Raw genomic sequence first — 15,004 nt, 5'->3', positions numbered from 1 at the left:
ATAAATATTAGATTTTATATATATAAATCATGAATCCATTCTTTTCAACAAACTCAATGCAGAACTGTCAATATTGGCTTTATTCACTTTGTCGCTATGCCACGTATTAGTGTATTTTTTTTCTTTCTGTTATCGAGCATCTATAACTTGAAATACTAGGCTAATAGCTCTTGGTTTAATTTCAATTCATGCTAACTTGTTGAAGAAAGTAGTCTTTCTGGTATACGTTAAGAGTCACAAAGTTTCATTAACTCAAAATTAAGCCCTTAATATTAGCTTCATTTTCAGAAGAATATTAAATATAGCTACATTTTTTTTATTTCTGAAATCCAGGAAATAAAGCTTACCTACACTGTAATTTGCAGAACTGACAGACACTTGGATTTGTGTGTTTCATCTAAGCCTATCTATTAACAAGCAAGCATAACAGATGAAAAGCAAACACTCAATGCCATAGCTCCCAGAGGTCTGTGTTTTCTTTCTTGGCTGCATGTGGTGCAAATTGTCTTTTGCTGGGATAGGCATAGCAATATTGACTGGATTATTTGTGGTAGATACTGCAGCTCATACTGTGAGATGAGGAAAGGGTTGCTATAATTAAAAAGCTTCCCAGACTCAACTTCCCACTTTTTGGAAAGAGAGCACAAGGAAAATAAAGATCTAAATGTGTAAATTATTAAGGGATTAGAACATCTGACATTCAAAGAAAGGCTGAAGAGGGCTGGGATTGCTTAGCCTTAACAAAAGGTTTAAAGCAATCTTATAAATGTGTTTGTGTATTGGGGGGGGGGGGGGCGGGTAGGGTGGGCAGGGACTTGAGAGAAGGGAGTTAGACTCTTGTCAGTAGCACTCAGTGACAGCACAAGCAGCAACAGGCATAGGAAACTTCACCTACACCTAACTAAAAACTTGACACCACAGAATCAGAATGGTAGGGGTTGGAAGGGACCTTTAGCAATCATCTAGTCCAATCCTCCTGCTAAAACAGGACCATCTAGATCAGGTCAAACAGAAATGTGTCAAGGTGGCGTCTGAAAACTTTCAGAGAAGGAGACTCTACACTCTCCCTGGGCAGCCTGTGCCAGGGCTCCCTCACTCTCACAATAAAACACTTTTTCCTTATGTTTAAATGAAACTTTTTATGTTCCAGGGTTTTTTTTTTCTAATAAAAAAATAAAACAACAACAGGACTCTCCATCCTCAAAAATAACCAAAACCCAGCCAAACAAGGCCCTGAGCAACTTAGTCTAGTTGATTCTGCTTTGAGCATGGATTTTTGACTAGAGACCTCTAGATTTCCCTTCCATCCTCAACTGTTCCACGTGTCTTTGAAGTTTCTGTGATTCTGCCAGTTTATGAAAGTATTCTGATCACGAGTTTTCAGAAGGATATTGTAATGTTTGTGGCAAAAAGAAGAATGGAGAGGTGTGAGCACCAACATTATTTTGATAAAAGGAAAAAAAAAGCGTTCTGCGTATGAGTTAAGGACAGTATGTTGAAATTTCTTTTCAGGTGGACTCAGTTCACTTCAGCCTTGGATAGTACATGCACTTCTAACAGTCTCTTCCTGTAAGTCCATTTCTGCATTCACCTAATGTCCTGCAAGATATCAAAAGATGCAATGAAGACTACAACATTTCTGTGAAGAACAGAGTGGATGAAAAAGTCTTTCAAATCACATAAAAGCTGCATATAACAAAACAAACAAAAACCAGAAAACTTATACAGGTGTTTTGGAGCTATACATGCCATAGCTGAAGACACAGAAGATGCAGGGGACATTTTTGGAGCCACAGAGACAATAACATGGGGCAAGGGCTCCACAAATCTCTTTATGGAAAAAGAATGAAGTAGCTCCCATCTCTTGATCTTATTCAGTCAAATGTAGTTGTATACAAATATGTCCTTAAGTTTCAGCTACTCAGCATCAACAGCCAAGAAGCCATAAGTCACAGACATTACTCAATTACCACACACCTTGCCATTTACCAAAACAGATAATGTATTTGACTAGAGTAACAGAAGGAAAGGAAGGAGTGTTGACATTAATTTTTGACAACTTTATGTCAGCAAACTTCTTGCTCATGGAGCAAGAACGTTGAGGCAAACAATTCTATTGGACGTGTAAACACTGAGTTTACAGTCATGGCTTTTGTTGGAGCTTTCATCTTAAAAGAACACATCAAAATTCACCACCCATGAAAGTGTAACACACCTCTTAGTAAGGTTCTTCACCTCTTTACTCTTTCCATAAATTAACATAGCTACAATGCAGCTTTCAGATGACCCCTGATAAGTTTTGTTAAGATAAAAATTAAAATTTAAAGACAGATGAAGCCGTTTTCTTCCTATCAAATTGTTTTTTTCTCATTTCAGACAATAGCTGTGATTAAACAGCTGCAGCTAATGCCCTTCTGCAAAGTAGCTGAATCCCTAAGTCCATTCTCCAGCCCACTGGGAAGCTCATTCTCCCTGTATAATGTCATCAGATACAGTAGTTCACATTTGCTCACATTATGGAGTTGCTACACAACTACAGCTGACAAAACTCTGTAGCTCCATTCTGATGCACACATTCTCTTTGAATATACTAGGGATCAATCCGTCTAGTAATGAATGAAAGGACAAGAGTTGCACCAGGTGAGGTTTAGATTGGATATTAGGAATAACTTTTTTTACCGAGAGGGTTATTAAGCATTGGAACGGGCTGACAGAAAGATGGTGGAGTCACCATCCCTGGAGATACTCAAAAGACACATAGATGAGGTGCTGAGAGATATGGTTTAGTTTAGTGAATGGCCAGGTAGGATGAGGTTAGTGGTTGGACTCCATGATCTTAAAAGCCTTTTCCAATCATTACGATTCTATGATAAAGAGTATATAGTTTACCCATTCTGATAGCTATAAAACATAAACTCAAGTTTAAGCAAGAATGCTTCCCTCACTTCAAAGTAGTCTTTTTTTTTTGAAGGTTCTTAACAGTAAAAGTGACACAGGAAAATTTTTAGCTCACAATTAAATCAAGATTTATTTTTTTTTAATGCAGTGTGCTACATATTATGAGCAAACTCTAATCAGTCAGGCATGAGCAATCCAAGACAGGGTTTGGCTTCAGTCAGTTCAGTACTAGCTGGAAGGTGTACTTCATGATTACTATTCTATGTTTAATGAAAGCATATCTTACTCTTTTCTATAACTCTGTAGCAGGAAGGAGTCCTTTTTTTCCCTCACTATGTTTGGACAGGCTCCTTTGTGAATGAAAGGACACATTGTTTCCAAATTCATGTTTGTGTTTATAAATATTGAAAACATTTTCTATTTACAAAACAAAAGGAAAAAACCTTTTCCTATGGCTTTTAAAGCACACAATAAAAAAAGTCAATAAAAGTTAGAAAATTTTATGTAACTGAGTATTTTTCAACAAATATGAAGACCTAAAAGGCAAAGAATAAATGAGATAACATAAAACTGATTACAATGCCATGTTGCTGGTACAGAGTTAGTTTAGAAGGCTCTACTCAGAGAATCAGTTCCATTCTTCTCCTACTACATTCCCACTACGAAAAAAAACCTATTGGGTACCAAAAAGCATGATATGAATAACAATTTCATTTGTAAGTGAATATCTTGCCATGTCTCATTTTGCTAATTGCAAAACCTTATACCTTTCTTATAGTTAAGAAAAGCTTTCAGCTGTAAACAAAAGGGCAGTGAAAAAAAAAAAATCATCTTCCAATTATAGAAGTCAAGCATTTGTAAGGTGTTTAATAGTATAAGCAGTATCCACATTTACACAAGATTTCAATTAATTGTTATGTTGGAACTATTTCACTGATGCAACCCAATTTTAAATTAAAGCAGGGTAGTCACATTATAGGGTTGAATTAAAATAAATGAATCAATATCACTGGTATAAATCACTGTTAGACTTTTCTATTTACTGAAAATTATTATTTTCCATCTATTTCAAAAGTAGAATCAACTCTAAACCACAAAAATTACCAGAATGCAAATTTTAGCAGATTCAGTAGGCTGATCAGGTGAAGCATTTCTCTATTGGAAATAACAAATAATGTTTCACTTAAAGAGGAACATTATTAATAAACTTCCTAAACTGGAAGTTACAAAACTGTAGTTGAAATAGTTGAAGTCCATCATAAACTTATTTTGGAAACAAGTATTTCTACCATTAAGAGAACAATATGTGACTCCATGAACAACGAACTTCTTTTGTTTTTAAAAAGGGCATTACATTTAAGCTGAATATCATATAATGAATACTGTATCATTCACTGTACATTCAAGCCAAACCTTTGCAAGACAGAAGTAGGAGGTAGATCAAAACTGATGTTTCAAAAGATCTGTTGCCTCTGATTATAAAAGCAAGTTCTAAATTTGACCCAGGCTTAAGGAAAGCTTAAGGGTTCTATCCATGCAAGAATTAAAAATGGAGTATTTAAAAATATATGAATGGTAATGAAGGATCAAGTTCCATCATAAAATATATGGAACTCAACATAAACGCAGTCTGCTATACTGACCCTTTGGCCACCAGGCACATACAAGACATCAACTAATAGGGTAGCTAAAATGATACTTTTTGTAAAGTACTACAAAATGCCGTAGTAATAGAAGAGCAACACAAGTTGATTTGAAATGGCCATTTTACCAAGATAGGCTATAATAAGAAAACCAAAAAAGTGTAGGACCAAGTAACGAACAGGTAAGATTAAGAGATTTACTTAAAACAGCTTGGATAGCTTATCAAGTCAACATAGCTATGTTAATACTGTGCACAGTATTTATCAGCATACAAAAGTCTGAGTTTTGGTACTCGCCCAATCACAGATTTTATTCCACTTTGACTAAATTCAATATGGCTTGAGAGGGAAACAAACATTTCAATAGGAATTCAGAAACAATTATGCAGCTTTTGGGTGTTGCGGTTTGGTGTTGGGTCTTTTTTTAAAGTATGTAATATAGACAGTGATTCATATATTTGAAAAGTATGAGTGGAGATACTGAAAAGCATTACGATGTAAGAAAAAACTGCACTACAGCCTCCTAGGCATCACCCTTATGAACGTAATGGACCATGCCCTTTGACTTCTACCCCTCTTGGTATTCACTTGAAAGCCAAGTGATGAGGGGAGGTGGAACAGTGAAGGAAAATACAGAGGCGAAAGAAAGATTAGTGTAAAACTGAGCACACAGCTAAACACTTAGTCTGGTAAAGCACATGGTTGAAATGGGGAATCGGGTCACAATTTTGTAAAAATAGCATCTTGAAAGAGAAAGGTGCTAACCTTTTGTTTGATGCAAAGGGATAAAACACATAGGTAGGGTCTCAGGTGGGAGTAAGAGGAAAGGGCAAAGCGTTTTATTAATACCAGTCTCAGAACTTTACTACTTCAGTGTGACAAAAATAATAAAAGAGCCTCAAGGTATTCACCTCCCTTATAATCCATGAACTGAATCCTGTAAAAGACAAGTAAGATGTAAAGCTAAGAAGAAAATAGCTGTACAGAGTTAAGTAGTAAGGAAAACTCAGTGATACACTCACCATGACACATTCTAAAAAGTTATTGCCTATAGAAATGTTTCAATTTATCATTACCAGAACTATAACAGATTCCAAGCAACCTGCTGAGACATCACTAGTGCTTCATGACTGATATAAGGACTACAAAAAAATCCTACTCATAAACACCTATTGTCAAATATTAAATGAAAAGGCCAAGAGCAATCAGTTATACCAAAGGAAATTAAGTAAACATCCAGTCCATCAAAGATTTTTGGTAATCAAAATGAAAATATTACATAAAGAGTACTGTAGCTGTTGTCATTAAGTAGCTGCCCATGGAAAGCTACTAGAAATTCTTGCATTGGACACCATTCTTTTCACGTGGCTCTGGTAGTTTCTACAGTTACATCCAGACATAGCTCAGTGTGTGGATAACATGGGTAGGATAAAAAGGGACTAGTAGTACTGACAGCAATTTGGACAAAGACTGTCACCTCCAGTTAAGTATTACTTGAAACAGAACTCCCTTCTCTCTCTCTCTCACACACACACACAGAATAACAAACAAAAAAAAACCCCACCAACCAAAAAAACAAAACAAATTTGCTCTTTTGAATAATATAGTCTACCAGAAGATAATTATTCTAAAAAGAGGGAAAGCTTACACCAAGAAAATGGAATAAGAACCTCAAAGCTTGCAAAGTTTATTCCAAAAGAAAAACACAAATCAGATGATGGAGGATGCAGCTCACGAGGCGCATGCTTTCTCAGAGTACAACAGTATCCAGCAAAAAAAAAAAAAAGTGATTCTTCTTCCCCACACAAGAGCTGAACTGTGCTACAGGATGTGCAGCAAGAAAAACTGTAAATAGATTAAAAGAACTCAAGTATCAAAAGCCATCTTTAGGGTAAGACGACCCTCAACCAATGTTTGAAAGAAACAAATACCAAAGGAGAGAAAAAAAGAAAAAAACTAAACAAATAAACACCCCACGTTCTTGCATATGCCTCCACATTTTTCCTTATGACCACTGCTAAGGAAAACCTGTAGGGTGAGAATCACATAATCGAATCCATTTGCTCTGAAGCTGCAAATGCCCCTCCTACAAGTACACAACATTAAAGAGCACTAAAAAATGACTTACCTCTTGTGATGGGTGACTAACACTAAAGTAGGATGGAACAGTCAAGAAAATGAGAAGAGCTAGGCAGAAGCGTGGGTTGTAGTCAACAAGAACAGCAAGAGACTTTTCGAACTATGCCTGGTGTTTGACCTACTTCTTATAAGTACTCTCTAGCCTGACAAAACATAGATAAAAGCTTTCCAGATTGCACAAGGAGAACTCTGGTCAGGTACACCTGTATCAGACTGAAATCCGTTCAGATCTGCACTACATCGTCTGTTCAAGATGTATACTCAAAATAAGCAGCACATGTCAGCACCAGTCACAATTTTTCAGTATCAGTCAGTTTCATGTTTACCTTTCTTGTTTTGCATTGCCATAGAATCAACACTACAAAAGTAAAAAAAAAAAAAAAAAAAAAAAAAGAAATTCAAATTGGAACAGAGAAGAAGTTTCTAAAAGCCAGGAAACAATGAAGTTCATATAGCCATGTTTGATGAAAGCCGGCCAGACAGACAATTCAAAATATACACTGAAGGAAAAATTTCCAATTTCCCATTAAAGTATGGGAAAAGCAAAGAATTAAGAAAGAAAGTCAGTAAAAATAATGAAAGGAAAAGCAAGAATATTGTGGAAAAACTAATTAAAGACACATGGAAATTTTGCACTAGGAAATAAGTGAAATGAAAATACATATGAAGTAGAATAATACAGGTGGACAAACTGACCCATTTCCACCTTAATATTGTACTTGCTGGAGCACACAGTACACGACTTCATTTCAAACATCAGTCTAACACACATCATAAGTACAAAAGGGTATGAAGAAGCAAAGGAACTTTGGAGAATAATAACTACATCTATGATAGCAGTAACAACATCCTTGACAGGACCCTAAGAAAACTAACAGAGCTGTTCAAAGGGGAAAGGCCTCCTCATCAACAGAAGCACAGAAATGGTGTCAAAATATCCTCAAAGAGAAATTACCAAGAGCAATTAGAGGATTACATTTTTTGCAAGGAAAGCCTTTTCCAGTTTGGTGCTTTGCAGTACACAAAGGTCAGTGAAAACACATCTCAGAGAGAGCATGCTGAACTTGGGAATTCATATTAAACTCACAGACCAAAATCAAAATAAAAAACAACATAGAATAATGCATGAGATACCTAAGATGAGGAGTTCCCTTCTACTTCCAGAAACCCACAATATTCTATAAAATCATTCTAGAAAAGTCTTCAGGTAATAGACTTTTAACATCTTCTGACCTTCACAGCATTAATGCTAGCAGTCTGTTTTTAAGGATAACCATTAATAGTTCACAGGCATTGTCATATGAAGGGCTGAATCTTACTAGAAACCTTACCAGGTGATACTCCATTAAACAAATTTGCCAGTATAACAGAACTTTAAACACACGTTAAGTTTTAAGGGAAGTGTCACTAAGAAAAGCATCAAGAGAAAAATACTAACCCTATAAACAGCGTAGGCATGGCCAAGAACAAAATACTGCCTGAGCTGAAAGTCAACTGACAAAATTTGGCAAAGTTGAAAATCGAACAGCTTATTAAGTTTGGAAAAAGATTTTCAGCACTGTATAAAAAGCACTTCATCAGCTCACAGATACAACAGATCACCTTGTCCATCAACATCAGAAGGTACCACATGAAGTAACTTCCAAATGCAGTAACAGAGACCACAGTGCGGGGCCACCAAAACAAATATTTAAAGGTTAAAACTGTCTGTGAGAAACCCCAAGACAAAGATTTAACAGGAAAAAAAGAGTGATAATCTCCACAACAAGGGTAAGCTAAACCAAAGTTTGTCTCAGACATTTGCTGCTGCTTCCATGCAGGAAGAATGAATAGACTTATTTAAGCTTTACACAGAAGACAGCAGCAATTTCAGATAAGAAAATTTAAAAAGTAACTTCTGATTCTCTCTGATAATAAAAGAAGACTCAGCTATGCAGAATTCTAATACTAAAAAGCTATTACCAAATGGCTTATAGATACCCAATATGGTACAATATAAGTTATACCTCTTTCTGACTTAACATATGAACTGACATATGAAACTGATATCAGTTCTTTAGGCACTGTCCACTCATGGTCACACTTGCATCAAGAGTCATTCAGAAACAGTAAAGGTAAAGGCTGAAGGAAAAGAAAGAAAAAGGCAAAAAACCCAAATCAACTTCTCTCCACTCCCACTCACCTCCCTAAATATTTCTAAAATACAAAACTGCATTTTATTTAAAGTTGCTATTAAAATCCTTAATACAGAATTGGATAATGTTTCATAGTTTAGGAATATGCCATCAGCTTTATTTTGCATCTGCCATATTCACTACGTTTGTTTCACATGCAAGTAAATTTTCAAATATACAAGCATAAGTTTGAGACATTTGCTGCCCTGAGAAGATAAGCAGACACAATTTAACCTCTCTCTGCTGTGGGAATACTGACTATTGTATATTAGAGTCCATCTGTTAAGTAATGACTGATCCAGAATGCATCGCTACTGCAGCAGACTCCCAAGCAGTTTCACATTCATATACGTCTTCTAATGCTGAGAGCAGTGTTAAACACTCTCACGTTTATTTCTAAATATAAGTATAGTTTTCAGCAATAGGAACTGATTTGTAGCTAAAACTCATATGCCAGCACTGTATGTCTTCCACATAAATACCAAAACACATTCTAATCTCTCCCCCTTCAGAGATGAGACAATGTTAGTCCAATTGCTGATGCATGAACAGCCAGAATTAAAATAAGCTTAAATATCAGTAAGAAGAATGAAAGAAGAAAATCAGAAAAGGATTAAACGTGTTTGTGTCTGTCATGTTCTGTATAAAGTCAGTTAATAAAATAACTACATGTCATTCCCTTCTTTTGGGCACTACTTTTAAAGGAATGGGTAATAATCCAATAAAGTTCTGATTACTTGTACCACACTTGTACAAAAAAAAAAAAAAAAATATTTACAAATCACGTTTCAGTTAAGTATCAAATAGCTTGCAGAGAGAAGAGGAGAAATATATCAGATTATTGTTTTGATGTATTCACAAAATTATTAGGGCTTAAACCCTGTGTGTTCAGATAAGCTATAAATATTAAAATGGTCTGACCAAACCATGTATTTCCCTGCATGCTGCATTTTCATTCAGTCTGTGCTAGGTCAAATGCAAATAACTGTCAAACAGAAGAATTCATCCCTTCAAAGTGTTTGAAACAAAATATACTCTTTATGACTTCGAATAAAATGAGTGGAGGTTAGAAGCATTAAACTCATTTGAAACAAAGGCAGTTTCAATTAATTGCCATTCAGTTTTGAGCAGTCATTTTTCTATCCTATTTTATATGCAAAAATTGAGGATATTTCATTGACTGAACTGCTTCAAAAGCCTTGCTGCAGCAAATCTTGCATTCAGGAGCAGCACCAAATTGCACATAATTGAAAGTGATTCATTTTTAGATCCACTCGTTTGGCTTCTGTAGGTTCCTCAGGCTTTGGTGTAGGTAGCGCAAAAACATTAAGTCATACAGTCCTGCAGTAACTCTTTCACTCCATGAAGTGAGCAGATGACTAAGGAGCTACATTTTAGCATCTTCTCCTTCTTTCAAGCTATTTACCAGTCTACAACAATCAAATCATTATCAAAATTAGCAACAGCACTTACTTTGCAGACAAGACTGTGTTTCGGAAAGCATGGCAGATTATTAAGACATGAGCAACACAAGACAATGCTGCAATACAACTAACTCTTTATTTACAGATATTAAAGCATATTAAATTTTTGCAAAAATCTTCCTGCTCCCCCTTGATCTACCTAAAATACTCAACTAACAGTGAGCTAACAGGGTTAAAACCTTCACATGTTTCAGACACTAAGAAAAGATACCAGCTCAGGCTGCTTTTTTTTTAATGCTTATCAATTAAAACCAGATACTACATTCACACCACTCTTCTTCCAACAAGGAAGCCACCAGGTAGGGCAGCGTTCAGAACCCAAAATCGAGAATTACTTAATCTCCTTATTTTTTTACATTGTGAATTGCACACATTCCACTTCTGCAGGAGGCAGTCGGGGGGAGGCACTGGGAAAGGGAAGAGTGGCCTGTCTGTACTAGGTAGGGTCCTGTGTAGAGTTTAGGTAGCGCTGAGGGGGCTTCTGTCACACGCACGAGGAGCGGGTCGCGGTATTAACGAGGAGAGGGGGAACAAGAGGAGTTTGGGAAGGAAAGATGGTCGGAGAAGGGCCGTGCATGTAGGAGGGACACAGGGGCTGGGAAAATGAAGGTCCCTTTGGGGTTGCAGAGGGGCGGGGGGGGCACAGGGAGCAGCGCCGGGAGGAGGTGGGCTGCGCGGGCCGGTGCCCAAAGGCCCTCTGCCCGCCGGGGCGTCACCGGGGCGGGGTGCCCGGCCGCTTACCAGGTTCAGCACCGTCTCCACGATGTCCCGGTTGCTGACCTCCCCGACCTGGATGAGTCCGATGAGGACGGCGAATTTCATCCGGATATTGCGGATCGGCACCGACGGGTTAATCATCCCCGCGGGGAGCACCACGGACCCGGAGCCCGACGCCCTCAGCTCGCCCATCACCGCGACGCTGCTGCCGCTGCCACCGCTGCCACCGCCTCCGCCTCCGCCGCCAGCCCCGACGGAGATGAGTCCCGCGGGCTGCGGGTCCGGCCCCGACACCGGCTTCTCGCTCGCCATTTACCCCCCGCCGTTACCGGCACCTGCCGCCTCCTCCCCGCCCGGCCGAGCCGAGCCGCGCATCCACCGCAGTCGCACCCGGCGGGGCCGCAAGGAGCCGGCCCGAGGCGCAGGCACCGTCCCAGGAGCCGCTCCCCTGCTCCGCTATAATGAGGGATTATTATGGGCGCCGATGCCCCGTTAGCCGAAGGCTGCTCAGCCGGGGCCGCCTCCCCGTCGCGGGGCCGGAGAAGCAGGCGCCGCCGAGCGCAGCGTGGCGCAGCGGAGGCGAGCAGCGCGCGGCGCTGACGGCGGGGCGAGCGATCGCCGCTGCCGCTGTTGTTGTGGAGCCGAAGCCGCCGCCGCTCACGCCGCCATGTTGCCGCCCCCTGCCTGCGGTAGCCGCTAGGGCGCCTGCGCCGAGCCCGTCGGGGGGAGTGGCCGGGCCGAGCCCCCCCCCACCGCCGACCGGGAGACAGGTGAGCAGGTGCACGGGGGCCGCGCTGCCACCGCGACGGCGTCGGGGGCCGCGCTCAGGCGCGGAGCCGCCACCTCCTGCCGAGGTTCCAGGAGCCGACGCCCCTCGCCTCGGGCCCGGTACGCAACGCCCCCCGAAGGGACGGGGTGGTGCCTGCCCACGACCACTCGGGACCGCCCGCGGCGGAGGGCCCGGCTTCGCCCCTCCGGCCCGGGGCGCCCCCTGCGGGCGGGGCGCGCCGCCGCTCGGGCCGCCCGCGGGGCTGCGGGATGGCGCACACCGCCGCCCCGTTGCCAGCCGCAGGCTTCCGTTGCGGGGAGGGATCCGCTCCTCATCCCCCCAGGACCCTGCTGGTGAGGGGCACAGGGCTGTCCCCGGCCTCCTGGTCAAAGCCCTCGGCCAGCTCCCACGCTTTCGAGTCTCGGTGATCTCTGCCATACTTTCCTCACACTGGTCCCATGCTGTGGTGTGAGGAAAAGTGTCTGCCTAGGGACCATTTTTTGTTAGGAACTTCTGTCTTAACAACTGATCTGGTTGGAGTGAGGTTGTCAGGGCTTTTTGCAAGGGCTGCTGAGCTCTGCTCCATTGGGCGTGGGGAGGCACAGGGGAAACCCTGGGGTCTGGCAGCCTGAGAGCTCATTCAAGGAGAGCAGTATTGTTACAGAGCTCTTTTTAATACTTGCACTCCTAGTTTCTGGTGGTGATGTTATATATGGAGATATCTACTTGACAGTAGTATTACCAAGCCTCTTAGTTTCAGTGATGCCTCATGGCAATGGACATTTTGTCAAGCCTCACCAGTATTACAGCAGAGAAACAGAAGTACCCCCAGTGTTTTGAGTAGGATGAAATTATTCAAGTAGTCACTTGAATAAAGTTGTATGTAATTGCTGTATATATACTGGAAATAATCCATTCCTGTTCAAAGACGTGTTCTGTCTTGCTTTTGTAGTGACTATCATTGCAAGTTCCATTTTACAACAAATCTTGTCCATTGGTATCAGAATGCCATTAATTGTGTCTCTTCTGTAACCCCAAATCTGAGAACTTGGCTGGATTACCAGTCCACCTTATATCCAGCCTTAGATACTAAATCGCATAAACATGATGAATCAGCAAGACTTGGTCACTGCATCCTCCAGGATTACAGCAGCTGCCCTCAGCTCTACCAAGAGAAGAAAACAGGATCTCATCTCTGTACTAGGAGATGCATTTACTCTACAAACATGTAAATACAGTATGTTACATGTACTTGTTTGCAAAGTCCATCGGTGCTTGACAGAATGCATAGCCCAGATGCATAGATGTGACTAAAACGGTAGTTAGCTGGGAATCACAGAACCAATATTATTTCAGAAAGCTGCAAAAGATGGGGAGAAAACCAAAAAGATGGGTTATAAGAATGGAGATAAGAAAGAACAGTGTTTTCATGGAAAGAAGTTCATTTAAAGTTTGCCACCATCTATGAGCAACTTTGAATATACTTTGATTTTGTATACTTATAGAAGAGCCAAAAGCTGCATTCCCACCATCTCCTCTTAACTGCTTTACTACAGAGCTAACCCATCTTAGTTTAAAGCCCCAAAGACGGGTGTTCCACTGCAGTAATCAGACAAACCTTTGACTGTAGTAGATCAGAACCTCTTGTATGTCACGGACCGAATTCCGGATGCAATAACTTCTAGCTAGTGGATGATGATGAGCTGATGGAATAGTGTGTTTCAAATTGCACTTGCTGTTTCTATCCTTGGCTGAAATAAGTACTTTTCAGGAAGATTTTAAAACGATTCTCCAGAAAAACCTAGATAAAAATGCTTAACTTGTAAATGTCAGTGAAAGATTTCACTACTTGTTTTACTTTGCCTCATCTCCTGTAAAAACAATCAAACAAAAAAAGCCAATCCAGCAGGTCAAACTTTTATAATGTAGGAATGTTAAATTACTGTTCTGGTCTACACGCCAACCAATTGATGCAAATGTTCAACTCAAGCTACACAAAACTGCTCATTTTGATTTGAGAAAGGGATGTTTCATGTTCTTCATGTTCCTATCTGTCAACCAGGTAACCTCTTAGAGTCGGAAGGTCCTCAAGTTTGTGTCAAAGTAAGTTATTTCATTATACATCTGAATTTTTTTGAAAATTCAAGAACACATGAGCTTTTTATGCAAAGCTGAAACCTAAGCCTAGAGCTCTATGACAGTCTCTACAAAACATAACACTCATAGGTGCTAATATCCAACAGTTCTCTTCTTTATTATTGCAATATCCACATCTATATGGTGAAGCGTGTTGCTACAAACCCTGTGTCTGGCAAGAAGCTTCATGTTGGCTGATGTGTTCTGTAGTTTTCTTCTGATTCATTATATCGCTACTGCCTGTTAAATGTGTAGGGAACTAAGTTATAATTGCTTTTCTATGGGTAGGTATATTAATTTGGATCTCTATCCACTTGCCAACTTTTAAAAATCAAAAAAGAAGTTTTTAGCCTTGAGATCCGTGGTTAAATTTTCTTGAAATTATTCATTGACTTGTTTTCATCTTTGTGATGGAACAGATGGACCAACAGCACAACCACATAAATGGCTTTTTTTTTTTTTAGGAAAGTGGGATAAGAAAATATGGTTTGATATATTTTATTATCCCTTCTATACTTCATACTACTATGAAGACTCCATGATTTACACATGTACCCAAATGCTGGGGTAATTCATGGCTACAGCTGTTCCAACTATTCCTCTTCATTGAATTTCTGATAAAGTTGCAATCATGAGTTTGTTTAGAAATTGTATTGTGGAGTCCTTTATTATATAATTTCCAGTTTAGGACTTGAACTGTCTGACTGTCATTTCCTCTGCTGAAGTCACATAGATAAAAAGTCTTGTTAAGAGAAGGTGAATTCCCAACATTGTGTTTAATAGGACTCATATTTGGGTTTACAAATAATTTTTTACAAAATCATGTTCTCTGTGTTTTTATAAGCTAGAACACTGTTAAGAAGTAGCTGTCTTCTCTAATCAACGGTGTTTGGCTTTGATAAGCAGGCTTTCATTGAGGTGAGCCATTCATCAACGCTTGTGAACATTATTGTAGCACTGGCATTCTGAAAGAAAAACAAATTTGTAACACTAATCTCAGCCCTATAGTAATTGCAGCTCTGGTGTTCATTTGCTTCCATTTTA

At 39.9% G+C, this 15,004-nt stretch overlaps 1 protein-coding gene across 14 annotated transcripts in view; it reads right to left on the bottom strand.

The window, feature by feature from the left end:
- The window catches only part of NBEA (neurobeachin), a 499,798-nt gene extending 488,052 nt beyond the window's left edge, over positions 1 to 11,746 (bottom strand). For all 14 annotated transcript variants that reach the window (XR_009818508.1, XM_061993741.1, XM_061993751.1 and 11 more), the window contains exon 1: positions 11,080 to 11,746. Coding sequence is in view for 13 of the 14 variants with exons in the window: in XM_061993741.1 (XP_061849725.1) it covers positions 11,080 to 11,367 (288 nt within the window). In the remaining variant the exon portion in view is untranslated. The remainder of the gene's footprint in view (positions 1 to 11,079) is intronic.
- Positions 11,747 to 15,004: the final 3,258 nt, after the last annotated feature.

The sequence above is a fragment of the Colius striatus genome, chromosome 1 (assembly GCF_028858725.1).
Source record: "Colius striatus isolate bColStr4 chromosome 1, bColStr4.1.hap1, whole genome shotgun sequence".
Taxonomy (NCBI): domain Eukaryota; kingdom Metazoa; phylum Chordata; class Aves; order Coliiformes; family Coliidae; genus Colius; species Colius striatus.
The sequence above is the reverse complement of the archived record's forward strand: the minus strand, read 5'-3'. Positions and strand labels throughout refer to the sequence as shown.